Below are 17,890 nucleotides of genomic sequence, written 5' to 3'. Positions count from 1 at the left end.
TGCCTGCACAGGGAGGGGGCGAGGAGAGACCTTGGGAAGGTTTTTGTGAGCTGGCACTGAGGTTTCCATCAGGGGTTTTTGTGAGCTGGCACTGAGGTTTCCATCAGGGGTTTTTGTGAGCTGGCACTGAGGTTTCCATCAGGATCTTCTGCCTCAGACCGTTCCTCTGGTGCCCTCACAGATCCAGGGAATGGTTTGGGTTGGAAGGAACATTCCAGACCGTGCAGTGCCATGGCAGGGACACCTCCCACTGTGCCAGGCTGCTCCAGCCCCAGTGTCCAACCCGGCCTGGGACATTGCAGGGACCCAGCTGCTCTGAGAGGGGCTGGAACACAAATCAGGGAGCCCTGAGGGAGCTGGGGGTGCTCAGCCTGCAGGAAAGGAGACTCAGGGTGCCCCCAGCACTCTCACAGCTCCTGAAAGGTGCTGTGGAATTTGCAGGCAACCCTGACAAGGGAAGAGATGGGAATCTTGACTCCATGTTTCAGAAGGCTGATTTATTATTTTATGATATATATTATATTAAAAGAAAATGGTATATTAACACTATACTAAAGAAAGAGAAAGGAGACATCAGAAACGTAGAAAGGAATGAATAATAAAATCTTGTGACTGAGCAGAGTCTGGCACAGCTGGACTGGGATTTGTCATTAATTAAAAACAATTCACATGCTGGGCAAACAGTTCTCCAAATCACATTCCAAAGGAGCAATACATGGAGAAGCTGAAGTTTCCCAGCTTCTCAGGAGAAAAAATCCTGGCAAAAGGGTTTTTCATAAAATATGTCAGTGACAAGGTGCCTGTGCCCAGCTGCCCTTGGGCTCTGTCTACAGCAGCACTGGCACACCCAGAATGCCCTCAACCACAAAGGATGTTGAGGGCATTCTGTTTTCATGTTTCTGTAACACATGATATATTTTTTATTAAATTATTATTATCATTATTATTAAAAGTTACATATAATAATTTTATTAATAAAATTATATTATTAACATTATTATTATTATTATTATTATTATTATTATTATTATTATTATTATTATTATTATTATTAAAAAATAAATATTAACTATAAGCTATCATACCTTAAATAAAATAACTCCACCTTTAAACAGTATTACGAAACAGTACTGATTTATTTTTATTATTAAAAATAAATTTATTATTACCATTATTATTATTTTCAAAAATAATAATGATAAACTATCATGCCTTAAATAAAATAATTCCACCATTAAATACTACTACGCCAAACAGTACTAATGTTTTTATTAATAAAAATTATTATTTAAATTATTATTATTAAAAATAAATATAAACTATGAAATATCATACCTTAAATAAAATAACTCCATTAAACACTACTATACCAAACATGTTAAAACTCCAATACAAACTAGAATCCAGAACAACAAAATAACATCCCTCTATTAACATTATCAATTTTTCTCCATTCCTTTAACAATAAAATACAAACCTCACTTTACTTTCACCTAAAAAAACATACAGTACACCTAAAAACAACTACCCCAAAAATAAAAACACAACCCCACCATCTACCATAATCTAATCCAAACCACACTAGAAAAAAAGTAAAATTCCAAAACATTCACTATAAATACATCAATAACATCATTGTGTAGAAAAACACAACAACAAAAGTATTTTAAAAAAGAGAAAAAAAATCATACAGATATCTCAAGGCTCAGATATATTCTCAGCACCTTCTCAGTGGGATTATTGCTCTTTGTTGGAGTTGATGACAACATCTACAATAAATGCATCAATAACATCATTGTGTAGAGAAACACAACAACAAAAGTATTTTAAAAAAGAAAAAATCATCCAGATATCTTAGTCTTAAGATATATTAGAGCAAGGTGCAGTGGCCCCTGGTTCTCAGCACTCTCTCAGTGGGATTATTTCTCTTTGTAGGAGTTGATTACATTTGATTGTTGAATCGTTTGATTGATGAATTTGTTGTTGCCACCCAGCTGATTCTGTTTTCTGAAAAGAGTGGCTCAGCCTCATCCCAACCCAAGATTTGTAGAACCACACATGGCCTTTGCGGCTTAGCAGAGTGAATCCAAGCCTGTTTTCCTAAATAACTTCATGGCCAAATGAAAAATTGGCATTTATTTTGCTTTCTCTTAAGATTACAACCTTCAGTTCCCTCGAGTAATCGTCACCCGAAGTGTTTAACTGGTGATTGCTTTTTCTGGACACTGCTTCTGCCCATAATATCTTTGATTTTTGTGGTCACTTAACAGAGGTTTGGGGCCTTTTATAGCTGAAGAGAATAGTTAAATATATATTGCTCTGGAGAGTAATATTTGGATAATAATGTGCCACGAGTTAGTGTCTTGTGGTTCTTTGTGCTGAGTGCTGTAGTTGACCTTTGCTAGAGAGGATAAAAGTGCCTGCTTGTTAGAACATATTATTTAGCACCTTTAGAAGGGCAAAACTGGTTGGTTTGGGGTGTTTTTTTTCAGTGTGAGGCTCAGTGAAGATTTTATCACCAGGGTTTGGGATGATGGTGTGATGTTAGTCCTTTACAAAGCCTGCAGTGAGTTGTAGCTCTTAGGAAATAAGTGGCACTAATAAATCCACAATGTGCTTTACTGTCCTGCATTTGGTTTATGCTGCTCATTTGGACCTGTCTGGATATTTTTTGGTGTGTCTGTGTGCTTTACACACACAGTGATGTAAAGTTACAGTGGAAAATTTAATGCAGGGACAGGAATAACACTAAAATAGATCATTTAAGTGGATGAAACTTTGTCTTTTTTTGCCACCTTCATATAGAAGCAGATTTCAAACTGTTGTAGAATTATTTTTTTCTTTGAAAATTAGAAATATCAAGGTTTAATCTCTCCAAGTAATCCTAGAGCTGGCATCAGCCACTTCTGTGAGAAATATCAGCAAAACATCAGTTCAGTCTCCCAGAGCCTGGATCTGCCTTTCCACGAGCTGGAGCTGGAGCTGAGGAGAGCTTTGATTCCTTTGCTCCCCAAACCTTCAGAAACCTCCTCCAAATTCCATATTAGGAGTAAATAGTAAGGAACTCTAGCACATGGTGTTGTTTGCAGTGATGATCCTTGACTTGTGTTCTCCTGATCAGCCAAGTGGAATCTTGCCAGTCTTTATTAAATAATTCTTTTTTGGGTGAGTAAGGGCTGAGCCCAAGTGATACCACATGCAAGCTCTAAAAATAGTCCGAGATCTGGGTTGACATGATGAGGTTTGGATGCAAGTGTTGGATTGCTGATCATGAAATTTGAGGGGTTGGCTCCATCCACGCTGAGCTGATGGGACTCTGGAGCTGGGAAAAGTTTGGATTTTGTCCTTAGCAGTGGTGGGACAGGCTTGGCTACATCTGGGATCATTCTTTGGCTCTGAACTTGTCAAAATGAAGAGCTGGGTTTGATCTGTGCAAGGCCAAGAAGTATTTCTCTATATATTTCTATATATAACATTTAGGTACTACAAAATATTCCACAGAGTTAAAACTGCTCCTCCTTAAGTTCCTTCTAATTAAAGCCTGCGGTTGCTAAATTCTCTTGCCTACTTTGTAGCAGCGTCCATGCCCCTGTTAGAAGGAATTTGTATCATTGCCATGCATGTGATTGTTTATTTTAGTATCCTGCTATTCACTAAAAACTGTCCCTTAAGCTAAAAAGAAAAGTGCCTCCTAAATTTGGGTAATTCCAGCACTCTGCTCCCTTTGCAGCTGCAGGAACCAGCTGTGGGTGAGGTACATTTGTGCATTAATGGTGGTGTGATTTGGATTTGAAGAGGGTTCTTCTTCTGTTTGAGGGTTTTTTCTTCTATTTTTGGAGGGGAGGGGAATTTCATAAACAAATAGTGGTTTGGGGTCATTGCAGATCAGTTCATATCAGTTTAAATCAAAGTATTCAAACTCATTTTGTCTCTCAGGGTGGATGGGAATCCTGTCTTAATTTGATAGCTTGCTTCTTGAGGTATTTGGAATTTAGGCAACCACAGCAGGTCAGATCAGAGTCTCCTGAGCTGGGAGTGGGATTTTAGGGAATGCTGTAAAAATGAGGGAAGTGTTCAGAGATACCATTTTGCCTTCAAACAAGTGGTGCTGTGGGGCTTTCCTGAGACACATCTTGCTTGTAATCTCTTGCTGGGCACCTCCCACCTTCCTGCAGAATTATTTTTGAACCTAAATGTTCTTTTGATAACCCCAGTATGCTTGACAGTGAGTCCCAGCTTTTCATCAGCTGTTCTTTGGGGAAGGTTTGGATTTTTTTTTGGCATTGTAAACCCACTGCTGGGAAACCTGTCTGTCTGCCTCTGCCTGTAATCCAGTGATGATTTCATCCTGTAATTCATTGATAATTGAGATCCAGCTCTTGCAGTTGTCCTTCTCTGGGCTGAAGAGATCTGCTCCTCATGAGGTGTCCTGAGGGCCTGAAGGTTGGCGTTGGCAACCAGTTCATCCAACAAATTAGGATCCACAACCAGGATAATTTTTCCTGATCCTCATCCTGTTGTATTCCTCTTCAGTTCTTGCCCAAGCAAGATTTAAGGATTTGCATAACTTTGCATGTGCAAATGTGAAATTGCTCAATCCTGGAATGGTTTGGGTTGGTGGGGACCTTAAAGCCCATCCAGTTCTTTTCCTTTTCCTTTTCCTTTTCCTTTTCCTTTTCCTTTTCCTTTTCCTTTTCCTTTTCCTTTTCCTTTCTTTCCCTTCCCTTGTTCTTCCCTTTCCCTTCCCTTCCCTTCCCTTCCCTTCCCTTCCCTTCCCTTCCCTTCCCTTCCCTTCCCTTCCCTTCCCTTCCCTTCCCTTCCCTTTCCCTTCCCTTCCCTTCCCTTCCCTTCCCTTCCCTTCCCTTCCCTTCCCTTCCCTTCCCTTCCCTTCCCTTCCCTTCCCTTCCCTTCCCTTCCCTTCCCTTCCCTTCCCTTCCCTTCCCTTCCCTTCCCTTCCCTTCCCTTCCCTTCCCTTGTTCTTCCCTTTCCCTTTCCTTTCCTCTTTCCCCTTTTCCCTTTTTTCCCTTTTTCCTCTTTCCCCTTTTCCCTTTTTTCCCCTTTTCCTTTCTTTCCCCAAATTCCAAATGTCAGAATGTTTGAAGTAGATATTTATTTGCTTTTGACAAGGCTGGGTAAGAGATGAAATAAATGAGAGCGTGACAAACATTTCCCTGGGATTTTGGGGTGCAGGGGTTTTTGGAGAAAGGATTTAAAATAACACAAGGAAGATTAACTCTGGACTTGATTATGAGTAGCACAAAAAGTGGAGTAAGCTTTATTCCAACCTTTAAGTTATTTATTTAGTAGATTTTACATTCTCAATTGCAGAGCAGAAACCACTGTGGTTCCCTTGCAGCATTTCAGCAGAGATTCATTAGGAAAATTCTTTCTTTGACACCTTTTGGAGAAGTCACACTCAGCACCCGAGTGTAAATAAAAGCAAGAATCAACTCTGCAGTACTTGATCTTTTGCTGGCAGCACTTCCCACGCAGTGATTGTGAGGGCTGTGTGTGGGCACAGCTTGATTAGGGACCAGCATTTGTAGATATTCAGCAATCAGATCTGTGTTTTTCCTTCCCAATCACTGGGAGAAGAACTGAACCATTTGGTTTGTGCCTCACACGTTCCATACCCTGCCTTCGAGTCATCACCTACGGCATGTGCAAAAACAAGCTTCAAAAATAGCTTAATAGAAGGAGTAAATTAATGGAAAAACTAAAAATAATGGTGCAGCAGTGAGGACCTTCATTACCATGTGCCCTTTTGTCTTTTTTTTCCCTGGGTTCTGTTTTACAATTATTTTCTGTGCTACAAACTTGTCCTGTGGATTCGCTCGACAGCGATGCTGCTGGGAGAAGTGGGTTAAAAAAAGGAGGATTCTTCTTTTTTTAAGAAGAATCACCTTTTGGCTGAGGTGATGTTAAAAAAGAATCCTTTCACCAGCACCTTTTTGGGTGGGGATAAAGAGCACAAATGCCTTGCTGCTGTTTCAGAGGTGTCCTCCACACTTCAGCTTTGAGCTGCCCTTCCCTCAGGCTCTCCTGAGCTGGGCTCACGTTTCCCTTGCTGCCTCTATATTCAAAATCCCTCCACTCTGCCCTTTCCTGTCCATCTGCTCAGTTAATCCATCTCTGCTCAGGTTACCAACCTTTATTTTACTTTTTTTTTTCCTTCCTGGCCAAAAGAAATAGAATCTTGCCCTGACTGTGTCTGGTGAAAGTGATTTTCCTACCCCAAATTCACATCATCCCTTTTCATCCTGCTGCTGGCATCCTCACCAGTGTTCTCCAGGAAAATCACACATCTTCACTTTCCCAGCCCTGCCCGTCCCATTTCTGCTTCCCTGCTGTTTCCAGTTCCCTACTGACTTCTCTCTGAAGCATCTGTGACTCCACCTTTACTCCTCACTCATCCCCATTTCAATTTCAGTCTCATTTCCAAAATTCCCAGAGCAGCTGGGGCTGCCCCTGATCCCTGCAATGTCCAGGGCCAGGCTGGGCACTGGGGCTGGAGCCCCCTGGCACAGTGGGAGGTGGCCCTGCCATGGCAGGGGTGGCACTGGAGGGGCTTTAAGGTCACTTCCAACCCAAACCATTCCATGAAACACCTTTTGCTCTTTCTCAGAAGGAATCTCTGCTGAACACAGACAATGTTAATTGATTAAATTCCCACAAATCCTTCTGAAAGCCCTCTTCATAAAGCACCTGAAAACAATTCAGGTGTTGCACATTTCATGGGCTGCCCATGGGTGTGGATTGGTTGCCTTTTGTTTCACCATTTGTTGTTCCTTATCCTTGTGTTTATTCTGAGAACACTGAGAAAAGAAACACTTTCCTTTTTTTGTTGTTTATTTTGCATTCTGCCAGGCCTGGTCAGAGCATGGCTCCATCAGTAGGACTAAATAAACCAGGTCAGAACATCCTCTGCAACACCACCCTGTGCTGCTGCTCTGGGATCAGTGTAAGGTTCATTTGTGGGGTTTTCTTTTCAAGTGAAGACTTCCCTGGATTTCCCATGCTGGGAACAGCCCCAGTTTGTGGTTTGGATGTGCTGAGCTGCTCTGGGGAGGAGGCACAGCAAGGTGTGATCTCAGAGAGCTGTGGGCTGTGCTGTGCTTGGACACACAGCCCCAGTCTGGTCTGTTTAATTCACTGCTTCAGAAGTAGCCAAGGGTTACACAAATAAAATCAGCTGCCTTTGATAGGTGTCAGCACTTTAATGAGGAATTAAATTAAGCCCTGGGTACTCCTGCCCATCTCATGGCACTATTTTTATCTCACGCTCTCCTTTTTTGTTGCTATTTTTCCCCCCCCATATTTTTTATGACAATTGCTTGAAGTCCTGATCTGGGGGGGGGATTATGCCAGATACCTGCACAGCTGGAAACTCATCAGCCATTCAGATTCCTTCAGTGAGAGTGTCAGTTTTAGCACGAAGCTCGCAAAGCTCACCGTGGTGATTTCAAATTTCCTCTTTAGTAGACATTTTGTTTGAATGCCATGAAGGGGCTCCTCTCCCCAAGCCCCCAGGAGCACAATAAGCTATGCTCTTTGAGAGAGCCCAGATGAGTACAAAGTTGCCTTCATTAAATTTTCTTTTCATGCTTTAGCATAGAATATTTCTTTTTAAGACTCTCTCTCTCTCTCGTTTCCTTTTGTGTTTTCATCCTATTACCTTTATGAGATTGTGATGCATCAGCTCTCTGAAAAAGGTGGGTGCACAGCTCCCTCAGAGGTTTATTCCTGTGCTGAAAGATTATTCTGGCATGGGAGGTGCTTCAGGAGCAGCTGGAGAAGGGAAAGCAGATCAAGGAATTGCAAACTTAATAAAGCCACGCTGTTCCTCACCTGCCATGTGGCTGCTGCTCGTATTGACTGAGAAAAGCAAAGCTTGGAGATTTTGGGTGTGTTGGTTCTGTTAAGGAGTTCTGGAGATTTGTCAGCATTCCCTGGCATTCCTGCTGCACTCCCATGGTTTGTGGTTTTCCTTCAATTAAGTTATGAAATCCCTGAGCAATTAATTAAATAAATAAATGAATACTGTGGAGGACGCAATCTTGTTTATTTTACAGGGGCAGATGGTGGTAGGACAAGGGGCAAGAGATTGAAACTGGAAGAGGGGGGGTTTAGATGGGATATTGGGAAGGAATTCCTGGCTGGGAAAGCAGTGAGACCTTAGGATGGATTTCCCAGAGCAGCTGGGGCTGCCCCTGATCCCTGCAATGGCCAAGGCCAGGCTGGAGCCCCCTGGGACAGTGGGAGGTGTCCCTGCCATGGCAGGGGTGGCACTAAAGAGGCTTTCAGGTCCCTTTCAGCCCAAACCATTCTGTGATACTCTGGTGACACTTTGCTCACCGCATGTCCCAAAATCCAGATCTCTCTCAGGACAGGGGATAGTTCAGGACCTCCTGCTCTGAGGATCTCCTGGCCCTGCCTGGAACCAGACCAAGTTGCTTTATCCACTCATGCCTTTATAACCTCCACATTTTCCCAACAGATTCCAGATAATTGCTGAGTTTGCACTATTTACCTTTTCTTATGGGCTTTTCCCTCAGTCAAACCCCACAGACCCTTAAATACTTGTGTAAAATGACCTTTATTCATCAAACCACTGAATGGTTTGGGTTGGAAGGGACCTTAAAGCCCATCCAGATCCATCCCCTGCCATGGCAGGAACACCCTCCACTATCCCAGGGTGCTCCAAGCCCCAGTGGTCTTGGACATTCCAGGGATCCAGGGGCAGCCACAGCTGCTCTGGATATTTTGGAAATGAGATCAAAATTGAAATGGAGAGGAGTGAGGAGTAAAGGTAGAGTCACAGATGCTTCAGAGAGAAGTCAGTAGGGAACTGGAAGTAGCAGAAAAGCAGAAATGGGACAGTGGGACACCCTCCAGTATCCCAGGTGCTCCAAGCCCCAGTGTCCAACCTGTCCTTGGACATTCCAGGGATCCAGGGGCAGCCCCAGCTTCTGTGGGAATTCCATCCCAGCCAGGAATTCCTTCCCAATATCCCATTGAAGTATTAACTGATGTAATCATAGCAGCTTCAGGAGATTCTCTGTTGGGGAGATATTTCATTCCCCTTTGGAGGAGTTTCCTTGCTGTTATTTCTGACCATCCATCTGTGAGTGAGTCCAGAAATCAATGGGAAACCCTTCAGAGGGGTTCCCATAATGCACAATGGAACCTCCTTTCCCAACAGGAGATCCTGCAGCCTGTGGTTTATGGCCCTCTAATGCCAGGCAGCAATTTCATTTAGTGCTTTCCCAAAAGTGCCAACAGAGCATTAGGGGAGTGGAACAAGCCCAGCTGATCAACACACAGACAGTGCTCACCTTCAGATTAATCCAGGAAATGGGCTTGGCTGGCTTGGAGGAAGTGGCTGTGTTCTACAAGGACAGAGCTGAGAGCAAGTTTACAAAAATCCCCCCTGAGTGGAGGGAAAAAGTCAGAGTGTGAAAACAAATCACTGAGGGGCAGGAGATGATGTGGCTCACAGGGTTCCCATAGGGTTGGCAATGTAAAGAATCCTTTGGAACATTCAAATAAGGAATTTTGGTCACTGATGGCATGAATCTGGGAAAAAATTACACAATTCAAAAGCTGTTTTTCATGGGTTAGAGAGTTCCCCCATTGAAATGGCTTTATTTACACTGACAGAATTTATGCAGCCATGCTAGAGCAGCCATTCCTTTCTCTCTTCAGATTAATCCAGGAAATGGACTTGCTTGGCTTGGAGGAAGTGGCTGTGTTCTACAAGGACAGAGCTGAGAGCAAGTTTACAAAAATCCCCCCTGAGTGGAGGGAGAAAGTCAGAGTGTGAAAACAAATCACTGAGGGGCAGGAGATGATGTGGCTCACAGGGTTCCCATAGGGTTGGCAATGTAAAGAATCCTTTGGAACATTCAAATAAGGAATAATACCTGGATTTTGGTCACTGATTGTGTGACTCTGGGAAAAAAATACACAATTCAAAAGCTGTTTATCATGGCTTAGAGTGGAAAAAACCCCACAATTTAAAAACTCTTCATCATGGGTTAGAGAGTTCCCCCTTTGAAATGGCTTTATTTACACTGACAGAATTTATGCAGCCATGCTAGAGCAGCCCATTCATTTCTCTCTGCACCTGTGTATAAGAATTCACTTTAAAATCACTTGTGAATAAAGGCACAGCAAGGTTTACTGTGGGTATTTCTAGTTAATTCAGCTTCTCTTGTATTGATTTATCAATTCACACCAGGAGTTTGGGCATTTTAATGGAGCTCTGGTTTAGCTGGACCTAAATCATCACTGCTGGGAGATGTCTACAGAGGACATCCCTGCTGTTTCTGTGTTCCCTGTCCCAGTGCAGACCTTGCCATCCTCCCTCCACGTGCAGCAGTTTGTGGTTGCACATTTTGATGCCTGACATGCCTTTGAAGCACGTGCTGATCTCAGCACAGGGGGGATTAAGGGAAAATCCTCCTCCCTAAGAGTCTGCAGAAGTTTGAACTTGGAGATCATAAAGTGTGGAAGCACCTGGGAATGCATTTAAATTCTGGTTTAGATTTCACAGATTCAGATAATGAATGAAAGGAGGAAGGGATGTTTTATATAGGTACATGCTGTAAAATCAAGGTGACTTAACAGTCTCTTTATTTTAGCACCACGTCTTCAGTGATTGTCAAGAAATCAATTCCCCGGAGGGGCAGCGTTTGTGCTTCGTGTTTCATTCCCCTGATGGAGGAAATCTGCCTTGGCCAATCAGCAAAATGAGAATCAGAATCACAGAGTGGGTTGGGTTGGGAGGGATCTTGAGGATCACTCAGTTCTAACCCCATTTCCATGGGCAGGGACACCTTCAACTATCCCAGGGTGCTCCAAGCCCCATCCAAATCAGCCTTGGACACTTCCAGGGATGGGGGTGATGCCTTGAGAAGAGGCTGGGCAGAGTTGCAGAACAAAGCAGGGATTCATTCACAGGATCTCCTGCATGGCTGCACCTTGGGCAGCACCAGAGCCCAGCCAGGGCTGCACCCAAGATGAACCAAAACGGCCCCAAAATGCACGAGCGCTGCCGGGGTCTGTCCCTGGGATCAGCTCTGCTCCATTTGCACCTTGCAGTTCATTGTCCCATTGCAGCTTTAGCCCAGGCAGTCCCACCCTGCTTGTTTTTCTCTCTCCAGCCCACGGGGTTTGTGCTCCTGGGCTGAGATTTGGGGCATTTGTCCTTGGTGCCCAGCTGGAGCAGGAATTGTTTTGTCTCCCTGCTCTGTGCACACAGCTCACCATCCCTGAATGTGAAGCTCAGACCCACACACTAAAGCAGCACAGAATGGGAAAAATATAAAAGCTAAACCTGAGGCATGAGGACCTCACAGGGATGAATTCTTTCCTCTGGAAGTGTCCAAGCCCAGGTTGGACAGGGCTTGGAGCAGCCTGGAAGGTGTCCCTGACCAGGGCAGGGGGTGGAACTGGATGTGCTTTAAACACCCTTCCAACCCAAACAGATTCAATAATAATAAAAAAATTCAATATTCTTGTCTTTGCTGAGCTGTTTTTAGAAGGAAACCCTGAAGCTGTTCTCTGTTCCCACAGGAGATACGAGTCCCATCCCATCTGTGGGGAGCTGCAGGATAAAATCCTCCAGTGCTACCGGGAACATGCCCAGGAGACCCTGAGCTGCTCTGCCCTGGCCAGCCAGTACCTGAACTGTGTCAATCATGCCAAACAGGTGAGCTGGGCCTGTTCTCACTGAAAAAATGATGGAATGATGAGCAGAGGGGTTTCTAATTAGTGCTTCCTCCGTGCCTGAGCATTTCCCAGTGTGTGTGTTCCCAGAGCTCTGTGGAGACCACTCAGAGTTGATTTAAATGCTCGGGTTTCCATCTCTTCCCCTGGGAAGATGTTGTTTAGTGTAGCAGCTCTTGCTGTTGGCAGATGTTTCCTGTTATCTACAGTTTTAGCAGTAAAACAAGGGGATTAAAATACCTGGTTGTCTCTGCCATAAATATGAGAAACTCATGGATGCCTCAATCTACATCAGTGACCACTTGGAATTCTTGATTTCTTCTGTCATGTGTTATGCAAGGCTCTAAAATTGCCTTTTACCTGCTCTTAGCCTCCTCTCTTCCAGTTTTTTGTAGGGTATGGATGCCACTGCCAATTAAAATCTTTATGCTTTATTAGTGCAGCATGAAGGAAAATGACAGTAATATGTAAATCATTAAATTAAAAGAAGCTGTAATTTCTCTATTTTACTCTTTTTCATCAGCTTGCATCTTTCAAAGGCAGAAATGCATATATTGACCTCAATTGTGTTCTTAAACAAAGCAGGAAATGTGCTCACAGCCCACATGCAGGATGTGTAAAAAGTGCTTAAATCAGTCTGTTGATCTTTATTTGTGCCCAAATCTGTGAGTTAATATTTGAGCACGTGAGCACACCCATCTCTATGTGATAGCAGAGACCTGGTGAGTACAACTGGTGTTTGATCATGGTAATCACCTTCCCTGGGCTTAACTCTGCCTGGGCACAAAATCCCTGAGATTTGCCTCTGATCCTTCTCCGTGACCTTTTGCTTTCAAATGCTGCAGCCTTGAGCTGGTATTCCCAAAGATCTGCTGGAATTAGCACTGCTCCTTGTTCCTCAGTCACTGAGAGCTCCCTGTCCCTTCAGATTCACTTATTTTAATAAATCCTTTATTGGGATTTGTTGTGCCTTCCCTGGAAGTGTCCAAGGCCAGCTTGGAGCAGCCTGGGATGGTGGGAGGTGTCCCTGCCATGGCTGGGGTGGCTCTGGATGGGTTTTAAGGTCCCTTCCAACCCAAACCCTTCTGGGAATTCCGTGATTTCTCCTCCTGCCCATTTTGGAGTGCACCAACATGAGAATCACAGAATCATTAAGATTCTTTAGCCGATCCAGTCCAGCACAGCCAAGGCCACCACTGACTCTGTCCCCAAGTGCCACAACCACACAGCTTTGAAATCCCCCCAGCAATGGGGACTCCAGCCCTGCCCTGGCTGGACAAGCCTTTGAGTGAGGAAATCTTGCACAATATCCAACCTCAACCTCCCCTAGGCCGTTTCCTCTTGTTCTGTCACTTGTAGCCCTGTTTTGGTTTGTTCTCTAGAGGTTTTCCCCATGGCCCTGCAGCATCTGCAGCACTAATTTACTGCATGTATAATTTTTTTTATTATTTTTTTAAAGTAACCAGAAAAAATGGATTAATTACTCAGACATGTTTAAGCTGTAAGTCGAGTTTGTATCTGATAGAAATTTCTTCAGAAGACTCTGATGGGGATGAATTAATTCATGTTCAGAAGGTGCAGGAAAAGCAAATTGCATAAATATGAGCATTAGGTTTTTGAACCCTTTTAAACACCTTTTTTTTGTTGAAGATCTTCATCCAAGCCTGTCAAGTACTTAAAAGTGTTTCCTAAATGTTTCTTATTCTGTTTCACACATGCTTCAAGATGAGAATTCAGAGAGGCTTCTCTCATGATAACAGAGAAAGAGAAGCCTTTTATGATGGAAATATTTGCAAGCAGGAGCAATTGTTTTTCATAATGAACTCCAGCCCATCCTCCATGTGCTGCAGCTGTAGTTGTAATTATTTTTACTCACTGTTTGCCCACATGTCCAGACAGTTCCTTTGAAATAATTCCTAAATGCTGCTCTAAAATCACTTCAAAATTACCTTCTCTGTGTGCCTGGTTGGGAGCCAGAGGAGGGGGATAAATGGCAGATGCAGAAATGAGAAAGTTAACTGACACTGGCTACAAGAAACAAAGGGAAGAAGAAAATTTGCTAGAGGGAATAGAGCAAGATATTGAAAAGCAAATAAGTGAGCTAATCCGATTTCCTGGCGGTGAGTCTGGGCACTTGTGCTCGGGCTGAGCACACTCTGTGCCTTTCATAAATTGAATTTATTGACTCCTCTTTCTTCCCTGTCTTGCTTATAATTATCTCCCCCTCTCTTCTGTGTGCTCCTTATTTCTCATGCTGTCTGTAATCTCATGTCTCTATCTGTCCTTTTCTCCCCTCTTTAGAAAAGCCCAGAGAGTTGTTAATTCACAGGGGTTTGACACATTGGTGTATCTTCCCTTGAAATCTCTTCCCAAAGTCATGAGAAGCTGGGGAGATAAATTAAACTCTGTTATTAATGTTTGCATGTTATTGTAATGATAATGCCAGTAATGGAGAGGAAAACTTAACCTAATGGAGCCATTAAGGGGAAGATATTTGGATTGTGTCTGGCATTTATTTGTGCTGAAGTGACTCCAGCCAGACCATCCATGGCTTTTTAATCCTTTTTTTTTTATGGACTTTAACTGTTAAAATACACATTTTGAGGGCGTTTTTCTCAATTTTCTCCCCTCCTGGGTTACAAGAAGTTCTGATTCTTACATAAAAACACAACTAGTCCATGGTTTAACAAATCTGTGCAATAATTTCCTGCTAAACCATTGAATTCCAGAAGGATTCAGGCCTCTGCAGGCAGGTGAGGTTTTAGAGTACTTAAAATAACAATAATACCAGCAGCTGCTGGTGCCTGTCAGCCTGGCTACAAAATGTTATCCTTTAGCCTTGGATAAAGTGTAAATAAATAGTGTAACCACTATTTTCAGTTGTTGGATCAAGTGGGTCCTTAATTATGCATCCTAAATAGAATGAAACAGGATTTTTGCCTCATTTTCCAGTATTTTTACTTAATCCCAATTTCTAGTCTAAAAGAAAAATAGATGGAATTTGTGTATCTGGAAACAGTGAACTGAAATGCAACAAAAAGACCTCATCATTTAACAGTGCCCTCATTGAAGGAAGTTTATTATGGACAAACTTCCCTCCTTGGGGTTATGTAAAAAAAAAAAAAAAAATAAAAATTAAATGCATTAATTTTAAAAGGCAAGGAAAAAATGCATTAATTTAAAAAAGGACCAGCTTCCCTCCATGGGGTTAGGTTTAAGAAAAAAAAAGAAATATTTTAAATGCATTCATTTAAAAAGACAAGAAAAAACACTAAAAACCCCCAAAATGTAGATAAAACCAAAGCAAAGCTTGGAACACACCTGTTTTTCTGAAGGTGAAATTTTGTGGGCAGAAATATGGATATGATGAACAAATATCTGCATTTTCTTTCCTTAGGACACTAAACAAAAGTAGCCCATTCTTTCTCAGATCCCTTGGGAATTTCCTCTGTTAACCTGTGCAGTGTTAAATCAACATAAAGTTAATATTCAGCTCAGAGATGGCTTGGAGTGAGGCTGTAATTCCTCTGCAAAAAGGAGTTTTCCAGGTAGAGCTTTCCAGAAATCTCCATGGGGGTGCCATGGATTGGAGGTTTTGGTAACAGATGAAATTTCCCCAGATTTTTGTTTGTAAATGCACCCAAAGAGCACAAAACTGACTCCTTTTATTCCATCAGCCTCTTCTTCTTCTCCTCTGTGGATGCTGGAGAATTTTGTGGGCACAGGCACAGGCACCACCTGATTGTGTGGATGCTTTGGAGAATTTCACAGTCAGGGTTATTAAGGTTGGAAAATACCTCCAGGATCATGGAATCCAAGCATTCCCAGCACTGCCAAGGCCACCACTGACCATGTCCCCAAGTGCCACATCCACATTTTAAAGGGTTTTAAATCCCTCAAGAAAAGGGGACTCCACCCCTTCCCCTGGGCAGCTGGGCCAGGCTGGACAATCCTTTTGGGAAAGACATTTTTCATAAAATCCAGCTCTTAACCCTTGCAGGAGCTGGGTGGAATAGCACAGTTTACTGGGTTATTTAAATAATAATATGAGAATTTGGTTGAAGCCAAACCTGACATGGTTTTAATTCCCTTTATTGTCAATTTTCCCTAATTTCCATGGCTGCAACAATGCAGCCCAGACTTCCAAGCTGTCTAGTGTTGCTCAGACACCTGAATCAGCTGTTGGGAAGATTTCAAGGTTTAAATTTGGGTTTGTTCCTGATATAAAGTCTCAGAACTATCAAATCTCTTCCTGCCATTTCTTGAAAGGAGACTCATTAATCCTTACTCATTTGATGGGTTTTGTAGGCAAGAAAAAGGGTTTGGGTTGGAAGGGGCCTTAAAGATCATCTCATTCCAACCCCTGCCATGGGCAGGGACACCTCCCACTATCCCAGGCTGCTCCAAGCCCTGTCCAGCCTGGAACATTTCCAGGGACAGAAAACCTGGTTTAGTGAAAAGAATTAAATGATTTTTATGGTCCTTTCCAAGCCAAACCATTCCATGCTCTGTGGTAATGAAGCCCAAGGTGAGTGCAACATGTTCAGATTGTTGGGGTTTGATTCTGACTCAGCAGCCAGGAAGGAGCCAGGTGAGGGATATACTCAGTGTTGGATGTTCCCAGGATATTTTTCCTCAAGAGTTTAATTGCTGGAAATGGGATTTTTCTTATTGTAAGGTCGGGTGTTTTAATTTCCTTTAACAGCCACAGCACTACAGCCATGATAGCATGAGGGGAGGTGAAAATGGGTCATTAGTGAGACTCTTCAGGCCTCCAAACCTCTGCCTTGTTGAGTCCTCAGTCTGCTTCACTCTGCTTCTGGGACTTGTTTATCAACAATGTTTTTGTTCTGCATCTTTATTTCAAAAAATGAAGATTCTAGGGGGGAACTGTAGCCAAACTTCAGAATAATTTGGAGTTACTGAAATACGTGCTTCTCCCTGTCTCTCCCCTCCCCTGTGATCATTTTTGCAGCAGAGAATGCTTGGGAGAGGAGGATAAAGGCATTGTCCGAATCAAGCACAAGACCATCAACTAATTTCAGCAGAAGAGCTTTTTTTTGTTTTCCTCCCCAAGAACGACCCAGCAGCCCATTTGCAGGGCAGCCCAGTAAAGAGAAGAAGTGGAAGAGCCATTTGAGGGGCAGCACGCTCAGGGCTCAATCAGCAGCAGCGCTCGGGAAGCCAGGCCTGGATCTCCTTCCATCAGAGCTCGCCCGTGCGGGGCCGCGTCAAAGCCCACTTATTGCTGATTGAAGGAAGAGAAAGAAAAGAGCCTTTCTCTGACCTCAGAGAGGGGAAATATCCTTCAAATGCTGCTGTTTCACTGGAGGATCTCCTCAGAAACATCTCTCTGTCAGAGGCAGGGGTGTAACCCTTGCAGCACCAGAACGCGGCCGCTCCTTGGGAATAACCCCTTGTCCTCTGTCAGAGTTCTCCTCACGGTGTAGAATTGTAAATTGTGCTTTAACTTATTTCCCAAATGGCCTGGCTTGATGAAGTCTCTCTCTCTGCAGGCCTTCTGCTGGAATGATGTTTGTGACCCAACACTTGGGGTGCTCCATGGGCCTTTGTTTCCATGGGATGGTTCTGTTGTGCTCCTCGCTCGTATCAAGTGCTGACGAGAATGCCTCGCTCTGTACCAACAATAAATCTATTTTATGCACAAGATTGATGCTGCAGTCTGTCTCCCTTCCCACTCCTCGGGGGTGGATGGTGTTCCCTCTGCTGTGTCAATCACGCTTTCCCAGCAGATGTTGTTGCTGAAGCTTTTCAAGCACAGACTTTCATGCACAACCAGCCCTGGTGGCAGGAAGGGGGCTTGGATTGAGCTGTTTTCCATCACAGCCACCTAAAAGGATCCCACGTGATGGGAGTGTTGTGATTTATCCAGCAGCACTTCCCTCCTTGGGAAATGCTTGTGAATGGAGCAGCACAAGCTCTTGTTGCTTGAGAGGGTGTGAGTTCCCCATCCCTGGAAATGTCCCAGGCCGGGTTAGACAGGGCCTGGAGCAACCTGGGATAGTGGAAGGTGTCCCTGCCATGCCAAGGGGATGGAATGACAGCGTCTTAAGGTCCCTTCCCACCCAAACCATTCTGTGATTCTGTGAAAGGCCAGAAACCCCCTAAAATCTCCAAACCAGCTTTGTGCAAGCACACA

At 43.5% G+C, this 17,890-nt stretch overlaps 1 protein-coding gene across 1 annotated transcript in view; it reads left to right on the top strand.

The window, feature by feature from the left end:
• CHCHD3 (coiled-coil-helix-coiled-coil-helix domain containing 3) overlaps window positions 1-17,400 on the top strand; it is a 159,740-nt gene extending 142,340 nt beyond the window's left edge. The window contains exons 7-8 of the mRNA XM_058805107.1: window positions 11,578-11,713; window positions 16,706-17,400. Of these exons, the coding sequence (XP_058661090.1) occupies window positions 11,578-11,713; window positions 16,706-16,732 (163 nt within the window). The 3' untranslated portion in view covers window positions 16,733-17,400. The remainder of the gene's footprint in view (window positions 1-11,577; window positions 11,714-16,705) is intronic.
• The last annotated feature ends 490 nt before the right edge of the window (window positions 17,401-17,890 follow it).

The sequence above is a fragment of the Ammospiza caudacuta genome, chromosome 5, assembly GCF_027887145.1.
Source record: "Ammospiza caudacuta isolate bAmmCau1 chromosome 5, bAmmCau1.pri, whole genome shotgun sequence".
In the NCBI taxonomy this organism is placed as follows: Eukaryota; Metazoa; Chordata; class Aves; order Passeriformes; family Passerellidae; genus Ammospiza; species Ammospiza caudacuta.
Note: the sequence above shows the minus strand (reverse complement) of the source record. Positions and strands in the feature narration are given on the sequence as shown.